The sequence below is a fragment of the Phaseolus vulgaris genome, chromosome 3, assembly GCF_051622355.1.
Source record: "Phaseolus vulgaris cultivar YP4 chromosome 3, ASM5162235v1, whole genome shotgun sequence".
Lineage (NCBI taxonomy): Eukaryota > Viridiplantae > Streptophyta > Magnoliopsida > Fabales > Fabaceae > Phaseolus > Phaseolus vulgaris.
The window spans coordinates 50,037,739-50,052,244 of NC_143500.1; the positions used below are offsets into that span (position 1 = coordinate 50,037,739).

A 14,506-nucleotide genomic window follows, 5' to 3' on the forward strand; every position below is an offset into this window, starting at 1 on the left:
GGTTACATAGTAGAAAGGAGTAGGAAAAAAAAATAGAAAAGCATGATGGGTTCAGAAAAGAAGCATTTTGTTCTGGTCCATGGGGCTTGTCATGGAGCTTGGTGTTGGTACAAGCTGAAGCCACGTTTGGAATCTGGAGGGCACAAGGTGACAGCTCTGGACCTTGCTGCGTCTGGAATCAACCTGCAGAAAATTGAAGACGTTGGTACTTTTTCAGAGTATTCTGAGCCTTTGTTGCAGCTATTGGCAACAATTCCCCCAAATGAAAAAGTGATTCTAGTGGGTCATAGCCTTGGAGGACTCAACATAGCACTTGCCATGGAGAAATTCCCAGAAAGAGTTGAGGTTGCTGTTTTCTTAACAGCTGTAGTTCCAGATATTGAGCGCAAGCCCTCCTATGTTTTACAAAAGGTTTCTTTCTCACCCTCTTCTCACCATATATACTTCCAACAAATTTCCACAATCTTTTCACCCCATGCAAAATATGCATCGGAGTTTCATAATATTTTGTTTCTTTCCTACTTTCTAATAGATCGTGTTCAAAAAAATCCCATCAATTTTAAATATTTTTACTACTTGAATAATATATATTCAAATCAAAGTTATATATATAAAAGTAAAATAAAGTTCATTCTATTATTATTACTATTTTATTTTAACTTTCCTTTTATCATGAAAAAATATATAATCAACCATTACAATTTGAAAATTGATTTTTTAACAATCATCACAATCATTCAATAACTATACTATTATAATTAAATCAATAATGAACGAATTAAATGAAATTATTTATATATATTTCAATAAAGTTGTTAATACATTACAATGATTGATGAATTAAGTTGGATTATCGTGTGATTATATATTTAAATTAAGTTGTTTGTTAATATATCATTAATTTAATAATTAGATATATATTAAAAATAATATTATATAAAGTGTTACCATGGTCCCAAATTTACGCTTTTGATGAGTATATCTAGAATCGTTGCGAGTGCTCCACAACAAAAAGGACTTATAGATTTAACGAGGTCCACCAAAATAAGGACCCATATATTATTATTATTATTCATAGAAATCTTTTAACAACATGTCGGTGGCTAAATTTCTCAACTATACAACTATGTTATACATAAAACATTACATTTTGATTGCACAAGTCTTTCCTTTTAGAAATATAGTTTCATAAATAAGAAATGCATTTAGATTCATCAAACTAGAGTTTTCATGAGATAAAATCTATATTAATAAAAAATTATCTTCACAATAGTTACACTACACATTTACATCTTATTATTTTCTAAGAAGAATAAAAGAACATGGGGGAAAATACGCTTACCTTGGACATTTTCTTGAGTTAAACAGTACAATGAGAGTATTCCAGCTCCGAACTGGTCGGACAATGAATTCTTGCAGAGTGGAAACAAGACAGTAGTTGTTTTTGGTCCCAAATTCATATCCACCAAACTCTACCAAGGCTCCTCCATTCAGGTATGTTGCAACATTCTATTCCACATTGCATGGGAAAAAGTAATAATATGTTTTTCTTATGAAAATAAAAACAAGGATTGGATTTTGCAGGATATAGAGTTGGCCAAAACTTTGTTAAGGCCAGGTTCCCTCTTTATCGAAGACTTGTCTCAGCAGACAATTTTTTCTAAAGAGGGATATGGGTCAGTTCCTATGGCTTTTATTGTTTGCACCGAGGACCTTGGAATTCCATTGGATTTTCAGCTATGGATGATTCAAAATGCTGGCGTCAATGACGTTGTAGAGATCACAGGTGCCGATCATATGGCTATGCTTAGCAAGCCACAAGAACTGTGCGATTCTCTGCAACAAATAGCTGCTAAATATGCATGAATTCACGAAGCATGCTTTATTTGTTGCCCTTTTGAAATTAACATCTCTTCTAATTATAGCTTCTTATCTCCAATGAGTAATCAATAAAATGATCTTGTTCCATCCTCCATATATACATACGAAGTTGTATTCCTGTTACGTTGGTGAAGAATAATGAAACTTCTATCTTTTATATTGCACGTTTGTAGCAAACTTTTCCCAGCCTAAAATCCACTCCCTTCTCAGTTTCTCATTTCTTTCATTTCTATTATGTTGATATGTTAATATTGTTTATAAAGAAAAAAATAAAAATAAAAGAAACTCCTTGGCTGTTGTTCTCTCCCTATCCCTTCTCCTCATACACCTTCTTCCTGGTTGCACCATATAAAACCTAGTTTAGGTGTTTCATAGTTTTTCCTCTTTTGTAATTTTCATTTTCTTTTCATAGGTAAAAGTTTTCCTTTGTCTTGTTTCATTCTTTTGACTTTATATTACAAAGTGGACTTTAAGCCTAACTTATATATATTATAGGTGGTCCGATAGCGGTCCGATATGAGAATGAATATCTCTTCTTTTTTGTTATTGAAATCAAAACAAATGGTCTAAATTTAACTAAAGAGGAGTAGAAGAATCAATATCTAAATACTAAAATCATAACACACCCGACAAAATAAAGGTTATTCACCTCTATAGAAAGAAACAACTGATCATTATTCTCCTCAGTAAAGAGAAACAACTTATAATTACCTAATTAATATTATGATCCTTCTATAACTCTATTATCCGTATCCTTTAATATGATAACTTTTTTTTTTGTTTCCTAGACATTTTAGGATTTATTTTCGTTTTGACCAATTTTTTTTGGAATTTTTGTGAAACGCGTTCGAGTATGATTATATAAAGACGCAAATTTTGATTTTTCTAGTTCTTCATTTTTATGTTCTACCTTTCCACGAGTACCACGCTTTGTTGAATGTCAAGATTTAAAATCACACCAAATCTTTTAAGTTTAAGAAACTATAGTGTCTGAATTAAAATCAGTGCATGTGTACGCCCCCCATTTGAAAAGTTATTCAATCTCAAAAATTATAGCCACCATGATTTAAATATTAATTAAAATAATACATTTTCAATATTTAATTAAAAATTTTCTATCCTCTCCTCTCTCACGATTTCAATCATTAAACTTTACACAATTTTAATTTTAAAAAATTATACATATTTTTAAAATTAAAAAAAAAAATCTATCCATTTTTAAATTACATCATAAATTTTCCTATAGTCTAAGTCTTTAAGAAGATTATGGACAACATTACTCCTATCTACCTAATAATAGGTATATAAATAATGCATTGGTGTTTATTATATATAATATAAATATAAATATAAATATGGTTTATGGTTTGCCTACACAACCAAGAATGGATTATGAGATCTAAAGGTGTATGAAATATGTGCTCCATCATTTTGATATGTAGATATGCTTCATGGTTACTTAATTAAGGAATTGATAAAATACTATTTGCAAAAGTAAAAGCTAAGATTGTGTTGATTCTCCAATTGTTTGTTTCTTAATAAAACAAGAAGTATAAAGCAACCTTAATTTCTAAAACAAATCAAAGCACAATACTTCCACACATTAAACATCATCCACTCAAAAACATGCATAGTTAAATATTTGAGCCTCTATTGTGGTCTTGCATTAGTCTTTTTCTTTGCTGCAATAATAACTGTAATCAAAACAAGAAAATAATTGCCAAACAACTTTTCTTGATATCTTCACTAGCAAACAAAATATACGAAAGTGAGCAGTGACATCAAAACTTATATGAAAAACATATGAATAACTTGTTTTCTAGAAAACTGTAAAGAAAATGACCATCATCTTTTGATATGTCAAGGAATAAATATTTTATTCACTTTAACGATTTAAAATAAAACATAAGTTTTATTTCCATTCTATTTATTTTTCAATCTAATTTTTATGTGAAATATAAGAATAAACTGATCATTGAAAACATAATGCTGATTTTTTTTTAATTCTATCAGTTCTATATAATGAATAAAATATACTTTTATGTTTTTCGATTGTTTATCATTTCAAATATCCATTTTGATATTCTTTAATTTTAAATTCGAGTTAATGTTTTTTTTTCAAACAATGGTTTTTTAATTTTGAGACACAATTTTAAATTATTGTACCGATTTGAATCATTCAATTCACTACAAGAAAATCATGAAATAGAAACTAATTTTTAGAGGCCAAAATAATTAGTTGCAATAGTAACTAAATTAGAGACCATTTTAGAAACTAAATAAAATTTTGGTTTCTAAATTAATTTTTATTATTGTTAAATAGTTTCTAAATTGGTATCTAATTAGCAACCAAAGTTTTAGAGACCAAATTTAGAAACTAAATAATTGGTAAATTAAAATACTAGTTTTTACTGTTCATATGTTATGATTTGAATATACCACATCAATTCGTTATGTATGGATGATGAGATTCCATTGATACAGAGCCACTCGTTCTTTTTTCTCTGACAGATGGTCAGAACTTCATCTGGGTTCGAATCCTACTGATAGGTCTACTAGAGATCAGAAATTGTTGAAAAAAGAACAAAAGAAACATCTTGCTCTTTCCAGGCGATCGGAAAAGAAAGAAATAGTGAATTTATTCAAGATAATTATGTACTTACAAAATACCGTCTCAATTCATCCTATTTCATCCTATCGAGGATGTGATATGGTTCCAAAGGATGAATTGGACAGTTCCAATAAGATTTCATTCTTGAACAAAAATCCGATAGACTTTTTGGAGGGAGGGTCCATTGGCGTGCATCCAGTAGGAATTGAACATTAAAATATCGATTACTAATTAGATATCAATTTAGAAACTATTTAATAATAATATAAACTAATATAAAAACCAACTTTTTATTTAGTTTTCTCTAATTTAGTTACTATTGCAACTAATTATTTTGGTATCTACAAATTAGTTTCTATTTCATGATTTTCTTGTAGTGAATTGAATGATTCAAATCGGTACAATAATTTTAAAAAAATGATAGAATTGATAGAATTAAAAAAAAATCAGCATTATGTACAAATTGAAATAAAAATAATAGTTTCTATTTCATGATTTTTTTAGTGGTTTATTAAATTCGTCTATATGAAATTATAATGTTCAATTAATGCTCAAACGACAAATAAAATAAATATAATAAAAATTATGTACAAATTGAATCTCACAAATATTTGAAAATTTTAATATCATTTGTTTTAAATTTTTTAATATCATTTGTTTAATACGGTAACTTTCATCATGTTTATGACTCCTTTTTAGTTAGTATATTTATTAATTTTCACACCTTTTATGTAATTTACTATTAATGTTTGAAGAATTTTATTCCAAAATTGTAATTTTTATTTTCTTCATCCAAATAACATATTATGTCAAATAATTATCTAAATAACAAAATATACTATTAACAGTTTAAAATTTATTTTTTGGAGAACCAAATTCTCAATATGATTTGGTGTAATTTCGTCAACAAAACCAGTTCAGAATTCCATCATCGAGAAATCAAAGTCTGAACCGGCTCTTAATTTTTATTTGGAAATGAAGGAAAGGAAATTTATAATTTTTACTTTTTAAAAATTAATTATTTAAAAAAAATTGAAAATAAATTCTAAAAAAAATATTTATTTAAAAATATAGTTATATAAAATATAATAATTTATATTACGAAGTGGATTTAAGCCTAACTCAACCCCATAAAACCGGCTCAATGGTGTGAGGTTTGCTTGAGATTTGCACCCACTTATATACAATGAAAGGTCCTTATCTCTAGTCGATGTGGGATCTCCAATAATTTATAAAATTAATTATTTAAAGAAATAGTTATTTACAAAAAATATATTTTAAGCAATCATATTTTAAAAAAAATATGTAAAGAATAATTTTTTTTAACAATATTACAATTTATAAATTTTGTAATAATTTTTTTTTTTATTTGGTTTGGAAAATTTCATAGAAAAAAAGGAAAGAATTAAAAAAAACAGTGGAACGTGTTTTATATAATTTAAATTATTGGTATGTGAATAATAAATAAAACAATTAAAATATATATAAATGTAATAATTATTTTTTACAATAATTATTCAAATAAAAAAAAAATTATAAAAACGATTTTTTATAAAAAACACTATTCCCTAGTTTTTTTTATCATATTGTTATTGTCATTATTACTTTAATAATTATATGTATGATTACAAATAAATTTTAAAAATGAATACATGAAAAATTGGAAATTAACTTAGAATATTTCTTAATATAGGATTTACTTTAAGATTTTTTTTACATTAAAATTTATTTAATCTGTATTTTATTTGTAGATAAATAGCTATTAATATTACAATTTTTTTATTCAATACAAAACTAATTAATCACTTCTCTAAATATTTAATTTTTAAACAGATGAATTTTTACATTTTTAATTTTCCAATTAATTAGGTCCGAAAATAATTATTTTTTAAATTATAATGATTTTACATAATTATTTTTTGATATAATTATTTCTAAATTAATGTTTTTTAATGTATTTATTTCTAAAATATTATTCCTCCATATAGTTTATGTTTTAAAAAATATATTTTTCTACAATTTTTTTAAAAATATTTATTTTTCAAGATCATATTTTATATTTAAAATTGTCCTTCTTTGATTTTTAAATATAAAATAGAAAAATAAAACCCAGTTCAGAATTAACCGAAATTTTAATTATTTATTTTAGTAAAATTAAACTCAATCAGATTAAGAATTTGGTTGTCGAGGAACCTAATTTTGTATTGTTAGAATAAAATGTGTTTTTAGGTAATTATTTGACACGGTATCTTATTGGGTAAAAAAGGTGAAACTGTGTTATTTTAAAAAAAATATTTTCAGCTTTGTATTGATAAAAAAATAATTAAAAATGACAAAAAATGCATTGCTTTGAACAAAACAACATTGGTATAAATCTATGGGCTCGGACACTTCTCTTAAATAAGTGTATTCGTGTCGGACACACGTATCGGTGTCGACACTCGTACAACACTCGTAGGACACTTAAAAAATATTTGTTGGATTTTTGAAAATTTTACATAATTTTAACACAATTTTAAAATATATAAATACAATAATTTTCTAAAAACTCAAATTTATTGTATAAATTTTTATTAAATAAGGAACAAATTCTTTTGAACGAGTCATGAAAAATATTTTACTGCTTCCAAAAGAATCTGAAACATATTTTTGCATATAAATATTTATTTTTAATTTATATAATTCAAAATTATATAATATATAGATCCGTGTCCTACATTTTAGAGATTATAGTATCTCTGTATTTGTATCCGTGTCGTGTTAGTGTCCGTATCCGTATATGTGCTACATAGGTCTAAATTTAATCATTAAAAGTTTAAAATAAATATTTTAAAAGAGAAATTAGAGAAATAAAATTTTAATTAAAAATAAATTTTATTCTATTAAAATTCTCATTATTCCATTTAATTAATATGTAATATTTGAATCATAAAAGTAAAAAAGAAAAGTGTGTGTTTGAATCAACTTATTTTAATACTAAAATTATTTACCTGATAATTATAAATTATTCTGACATTTAAAATAATTATTATCTAAATGATTCTGAAATAAAAAAATAATTTAACATTAAATTTTGTTAATAATTATTTGTATACTAATTTTATTTAAATTTAGGATAATTTAAGAAATAAAAAAGTTGTATGTTGTTTAGATTTATAAATATCTCTTCTCCCTAATGACTTGATGCAAAGGTAACAAGGATGGGGAACAAATTGTATAAATAGACATGTCTTGCGAAGTCCTAGACAAGGCTTAGAGTTAATTTTTTTTAAATAAATTATAAGGATATTTGTAAAACTGTTTCTAGTAATTATATTTCACTTCTACAAGTTTGGTTATTATAAATATATTTTCATTAATTTTCAAAATAATTTTATATTTAATTTTAACATTATTTTTTCAGTGTTAAAGGTTTACATCATCTCTATATTAAAAAACAAGAAAGATTATATTTATGAATTTCTTGATCTATTCATTATTAGAGTGTGAGAAATAAAGTGATTGAACGGAAACATTTCAAAGCATAGCAGATAAAGAAGAGAGAACACACGAAGAAGAAACCCTGCAACGGAAAAGAAAGTTGGAAATCATAAGTAAATAAGAGTATAAAACTTGAAAAATATTTATTGTTTCAACAATAAATATATAATAGAGCTTGTTTTATTTAGTTTTAAATATAATAATTGTTTCATTAAAAGATATATAATTATTAACTTTTTTACCGATTTTATTTAATTTTCTTTTTTAATATTTTATATATATTGAACAAATGAAAAATCAACTAAAGCATATTTTAAAAACTTATTTTTCTTTTTGTAATTCTTTAATTGAAATATTTAATAATAAGTCAATATTGTTTTAAATTTAAAAGAATAAAATATACCGACAGCAATGGTCCTTTTGCCAGCAATAATAATAACTAAAGATGCACCTTCACTGTTAAAAGCCAATAAATTCCCCTATTTATGGACGACACAGTAACCTCTACCCATTTCAGTGTCCAAATGCAATAGAAAGGAATCAGTTGAAGCCGAAAAGAAAAGAGAATGAGTTCAGAAAAGTGTATAGATAGGAAGCACTATGTTCTGGTGCATGGGGCTTGTTATGGAGCTTGGCTTTGGTATAAGCTGAAGCCACGCTTGGAATGTGCAGGCCACAAGGTCTCGGTGCTGGATCTTGCAGCTTCTGGCAACAACATGCAGAAAATTGAAGATGTTGATACTTTCTCAGACTATTCTGAACCTTTGTTGCAGCTATTGGCCTCAATTCCCCCAAATGAGAAGGTAGTTCTAGTAGGTCACAGTCTTGGAGGGCTCAACATAGCACTTGCCATGGACAAGTTCCCAGAAAAGGTAGCAGTTGGTGTTTTCGTAACTGCTGTAATTCCAGACACTCAACACAACCCGTCCTATGTCTTGGAAAAGGTTACTTTCTCAGCCTCTTTGCAATGCTTATTTTTCCTCTTTATTCTCTCACGGTCTTTATTCACAAGGGAAATGTTTAGGCTTTACCATTTATGATAGGATTTAGGCTTTAATTTTATATAGATTAGAAATAAAACTATTTAATAATATATAAGTAAATAGAAATCTAATTTTATATTTAAAGTTTATTTCTTAATATAATATATATAGAATTATTTAAAATCTATTTCATCTTATAAATGGATTTTATTTTATAAATTAATTTTAAAACTTACACCAAAATAGTTACACCCTGTATCAGGATCTATGTGAGTTAGAAGTATCTGATATGGACTCATTCAGTCTATATTACAAAATGATGTTTAATATTTTATTTTGAAGGAGTTATCCTCTTTTTCTTCCACTTACTGCAACCAATGAGATTAAATATGTGCAATGAGAGATCAAAGCAAATTTCATATTATGAGCAAGACATCAACACCACCAAGAAGAAACAACTACCTTAAAAAAAATGAAAAAATTGTAATCATGTGTCATATTCAAAGTTACAGTTGATTAACTTTTGAGTTTGATCTTTAAGAAATAACAACCCTCTAATTTGGTTAATAACCAATCAATGTTATACCCAATTAAATTAAATTAAATGATTGGTGGTCAATATTATATCCAATTAAATTAAATGATTGATGGTGGAATCGCAGAAGAATTTCAAACTCTTTTTAACTACCTTATAATCACATCATTATTGTTTGTTTTATTATTTACAACTATCTACATTTGTTTACCCATTTTACAATTTACAAACCATTTACAACAACTTATGAAGTTCAAATTCATTTGATTTGAAAATGAGAATTAATGATTTAGTTATATGAGTCTAAATTTAATTCTCGAACTTCTATAAAACTTAAAGAAAGACAAACTATTATTCATATTCATGACGAAGTTTTTAACCAAATTAAAATAAGTCAAAAATGTTTTTTTTACTGAGAGGAAGGTCATAATAAAAAATTATTCATATAAGCAATAAAAAAATTTATTATAATATTTATTTTCTCATTAATTAGTATCTATTAAATTGACAACTATTTGTTATATAATATATCATTGTGTAAATGCCAACCTATACTGTTTATTTGATAAAACCTATGTTAAAAGCATAGATCTAATGAAATCAATATTATTAATTTGTGGTTGTGAATAGACTGGGTAGACATTTACATCTTATTATTTTTTTTGAAAAAAATTGAGAATTTTATACTTATTATAGTCATTTTTTTTGCTACAAAAGTTGATTGAGAGTACCTTGGGAGAGAATTGGTTGGACACTGAATTCTCTAGGAGTGGAAATAAAACAACAGTTGTTTTTGGTCCGAAATTCATGTCCAAGAAACTCTACCAAGCCTCTTCCATTGAGGTAATTACATGTAAAAAACCTTCTTGTCCATACTAAGAGACATTGGTTTTGTGTGTATGAAAATACAAATAATGATTGGATTTTGCAGGATATAGAGTTGGCCAAGACCTTACTAAGACCAGGATCCCTCTTTATGGAAGACTTGTCCCAACAGAAGAGCTTCTCTATGCAGGGATATGGGTCAGTTCCTCTTGTTTTTGTTGTTTCCACTGAGGACAATGAAATTCCATTGAATTTTCAGCTCTGGATGATCCAAAATGTTGGAACGAATGTTGAGGTTGTAGAGATCAAAGGTGCAGACCATATGCTTATGATTAGCAAGCCACAAGAACTATGTGATTCTCTCCTCCATATAGCTACTAAATATGCATGAATTCATGAAGCCTTTATCTGCTGTGTTTTGGATCTAATTCTCATCTCTCGTTTGAAACCACAGCAGCATCAATAAAATGACATTCTTCCAACCACCAGACATATATCAGTCTTATTCTTCACCTGTTGGTGAATCAATGGAACTTCTCAAATAAATTATGAGTCTTTGTAACACATTAAAAGGATTTTTTTTTTCATTATTAATCAGATGAAACACATTATTAAAAATCACCATAAAATTTGTTTTTACCTATTCTAACAAAACACTTTAATATTATTACAATAATTTAGTAATATTAAAAATTCTTGTAGATGAATGAGGATAAATTCGGAAATAGTACATGCTGATGTGATTTTCCCTCTACATCTCTTCATTTTGAGAGGAGAGGATATTTACCCTTCACAGGTATATCCTCTCCTCATCTTTCCTGCAAAACTCTGGTACAAACTATTGATATTCCCTCACTTCTTTTCTTGTGAACATCCATAGAAGCAAACAAAGCCTAATTCGGTCGGCCTCAGTCGACGAAAAACAACACAACATTGACTTTCACTTTTATGTCGACAAAACTGAAGAAAAAAACAAAATAATTTTTTTTAAAACTAATACTCTCTTTTAGTTAATTAATTAAAAATGAAATTTATTAAAATTATATAAAAATTTAGGAAAAATTGGATTAATTTTATTATTTATTTAAAGTGTTAAATTATAACCTACATTAATTAAATATATTTTTAAATAATTATTTATTAAATTGAGAACTTGTATTCTTGAATCCTCGATCTTTTCATTGTTTTCCATCAGAAGCAAGTCAAATTTTCATAGTTTTAATCGCTGTTTACCAAAATTCTAAACATCATGAAAAATTGTAGAAAAAAGGCGTTGGTATTAAATTAAACCTTAACATTGTAGCCACAGTTACCCTTGCACACCATTTTTAAAACCATTGTATTAAGGTTAGTAATTCTTATTGGCACTTGGATTGCAATATTGATAGGCAGAAATTTAGAACTTAAAAGAAGTTACTATAAAAGAGAAAGGGTTGCAATTATGAAAAAGCCTTTCCAATACAATCTTTTCCAAGATCTCAATGAAATCATGCTGGGCCCCACCTAGCACCACCACACCTCCACAAAGGTTTCGCTAATTATATTAAAAGAAGCTGAAAAATGATGCGGGTGGCCATGTTCTCCTTATCTAGTAAACCCGAGTGAACTCCAGCTGGTGAGATTTCAACAAATCAAGATTTTGAAAACATTGATTACTAAATAAAGGATATTGAAAAAGATTGATATACATCCACCACAACACGCACTTTTTTTTTTATTTCCTCATATAATATAAATGATATATTCACAATCTATTTAAATATATAACTTTAGATGGGTGGTATGAAGAAATTCTAATTTTGTCATTTTAAGTAAAAACTGAAACAATTTTGTAAAACAGTTTTAAATCTCTTAAGCAAACAACAGATTGAAAATTAAAATAATTGGTTAAAATTCTGAAATACACTAACTAGAATCAAAAATGATTTTTGAGAACTTCTTTCAAAAGATTGTGTGTTTTGGCTATCATCATATATAAGAGATAAATCAAGACCAAAATCATAACTACCCTAATTTAAAAAAAAAATCAAAATTAATTAAATAAAAAAATTGGATAGGTTTGAAAAATTTTTGATTGTCAACCACCACAAATCGAATAATACTTTAAAACATAAGGGATTGTTATTCAAATAGTTAAAGAAAAAATTATAATAAAGTAGAAAAGAAATGGTGATTATAATAAAATAGAAAAAAAAAACGGTGAAGCACAAAAAAGAAAAAAGTCATTGCTGAGAAAAAAAACAAAAAAAAAGGTGCATAATAAATTAAAATAAAAATAAAGATTAGTCAAATTCACTATTCTAGGTATACGGTCACCGTCCAATGATTCCAAAAGATATGTTTTTCTTCCTACTACTTCACGAAAGTGATATGATTTCCTGAAAATATCAACCGAACATATAATAAATACATGACAATTATCTTCATTATGCCTCATTAAAAATCTTATAGGAAAAATCAAAATGTAAAAAACTTATAAGAAAAATAGTACATAACTTAAACACGAAGGTTTACAATATTTCATGTCCAAGATTTGTTGTATTGTCTCTCCTTCCTTTTGTGTCATCGTCTTTCTTATCAGTTGTATTTCTGAAAAGGACACAAGATTGATTTACTCATTCCATGGTGGGCACCAAAAAGTTCTAGCCAAGAAGGATGAATCTCAACTAGAGCATTCACCTTTAGCCAAAAACACAAGAATTTCTAGTTGAGTTTGTGTTCTTTTTTTCCGATCATACACGTTCCTTTTATGCTTTGCCTATTCTCCCACCCTTTTGTATTTGGTTCTATTTTCATTCTTTCTTCAATACTAAATGTTAATTTTTAATATTTAAACTATTATAATAATATAAGGGGAAAATAACATAATTACTATATTTAATACTTATTTTTCATTAAAATTATTTATAGATTAACTTTTAATCAATCTACATAAACCTTTAACTAATTAGACCCGTACCAACCCATGACACCAGACACACCATTGAAATTGGAAAATTTCAGTTTGACATTGTGATCCTGAAATGGTTGCGGAGGAGTTGGACGCATGATGATAAGTGTCATAATTCAATAATACTTCATACAAAAAGATAGGCACTTATGGATTTTAATTGATAAAATAGTTATAATTCAACCCCTAATTGAGGAATTTGAACATTTTTACATATTTTTGGATTATAAGATAAACGATTTAATCCCAAATTTGTATTAATTTCAGGATTATAGGGGAAAATGGAGATAAAAAGGTTAAAGGAGAATAAACAAGTTAAAGACAAGATGAAAAGACAAAGTTGTCACATTGAAAACTCGTTTAAACTCGCCCAAGACTTGCTTAAGCGAGTTCACTCCAATGAAGTTGGACTTTTTCTCGTGAAACTCCCTTAAGCAAGATCACTCTAGAGGAACACGCCCAAGACCCGCTTAAGCGAGTTCACTCCATTGAAGTTGAGCTTTTTCTCGTAAAACTCGCTTGAGCGAGATGTCACTTAACCCAAGCCCAATTAGGTTAAATAAAAGACGTGAGACATAACCCTAGACATCATTGAGATGATATTGAGAGATAAAAAGCCCTAGAGGAGGCATCTGTCAAGGAGAAACACCTTGTATACTGGAAAGTACTTCTAAGTATCTAACCTAAACGATAATGCTTAACATTTTTTTATGCTATGAATAAATTATTTTAAATGTTAATTGTTTGATAACATTTGTTCGATAAGAAATTTTTATAAATATTCGAGGAATTGATATTTAGGAGACATTCTTAATAATTTTGTATGGAAAAAATCGATATGAATGATTTTTATATGTGCATCAATGTCAATCAAGATGAAATATTATATGTTTTTATTAATTAATTGAAAATACAAACGAGTGAAAAAAGATGACCTCAATTCCAAATTTCTAAATTGACTCATCCAAATCATACTTGAGATTTTAAAACTGTTTCTTGTAGATTTAATATTGATTCTTAGAGAGAATTTAATATTTCTAACTCAATAGAGTTTCTGTAAAATAGTTATCAACGGACTTACTAAGTGCAATGACATCAACTTCAAAGCTCTAAAAACGATTAGAATAGTGAATATGACATGATTCTTAGAGAGAATTTAATACTTCTAACTCAATAGAGTTTCTGTAAAATAGTTATCAACGGACTTATTAAGTGCAATGACATCAACTTCAAAGCTCTAA

The 14,506-nt window shown here is 27.0% G+C and overlaps 2 protein-coding genes across 3 annotated transcripts; both read left to right on the plus strand.

The window, feature by feature from the left end:
* Positions 1-2,045, plus strand: LOC137808339 (salicylic acid-binding protein 2). The gene is made up of 3 exons (XM_068609401.2): positions 1-411; positions 1,369-1,494; positions 1,585-2,045. Exons 1-3 carry the CDS (start codon positions 43-45, stop codon positions 1,864-1,866), a joined length of 777 nt encoding a protein of 258 aa, XP_068465502.1. The 5' UTR covers positions 1-42; the 3' UTR covers positions 1,867-2,045.
* A 6,340-nt stretch (positions 2,046-8,385) lies between these two features.
* LOC137808340 (salicylic acid-binding protein 2) lies at positions 8,386-10,800 on the plus strand. 2 transcript variants are annotated; one of them, XM_068609402.1, is made up of 3 exons: positions 8,386-8,916; positions 10,208-10,333; positions 10,422-10,800. In XM_068609402.1, exons 1-3 carry the CDS (start codon positions 8,539-8,541, stop codon positions 10,704-10,706), a joined length of 789 nt encoding a protein of 262 aa, XP_068465503.1. In that variant the 5' UTR covers positions 8,386-8,538; the 3' UTR covers positions 10,707-10,800. The 2 variants fall into 2 exon arrangements, with proteins under 2 accessions (XP_068465503.1, XP_068465504.1); XM_068609403.2 differs by lacking the exon at positions 10,208-10,333 and having other exon boundaries at positions 8,436-8,916.
* The last annotated feature ends 3,706 nt before the right edge of the window (positions 10,801-14,506 follow it).

Excerpts from the sequence above, each read along its gene's own strand:
- LOC137808340 (XM_068609402.1), top strand. The coding sequence starts at position 8,539 with ATGAGTTCAGAAAAGTGTATAGATAGGAAGCACTATGTTCTGGTGCAT. Across the intron at positions 8,917-10,207 it reads CGTCCTATGTCTTGGAAAAG|TTGATTGAGAGTACCTTGGG; the intron begins GTTACTTTCTCA and ends TTGCTACAAAAG. Across the intron at positions 10,334-10,421 it reads ACCAAGCCTCTTCCATTGAG|GATATAGAGTTGGCCAAGAC; the intron begins GTAATTACATGT and ends TGGATTTTGCAG.
- LOC137808339 (XM_068609401.2), top strand. The coding sequence starts at position 43 with ATGATGGGTTCAGAAAAGAAGCATTTTGTTCTGGTCCATGGGGCTTGT. Across the intron at positions 412-1,368 it reads CCTCCTATGTTTTACAAAAG|TACAATGAGAGTATTCCAGC; the intron begins GTTTCTTTCTCA and ends TGAGTTAAACAG. Across the intron at positions 1,495-1,584 it reads ACCAAGGCTCCTCCATTCAG|GATATAGAGTTGGCCAAAAC; the intron begins GTATGTTGCAAC and ends TGGATTTTGCAG.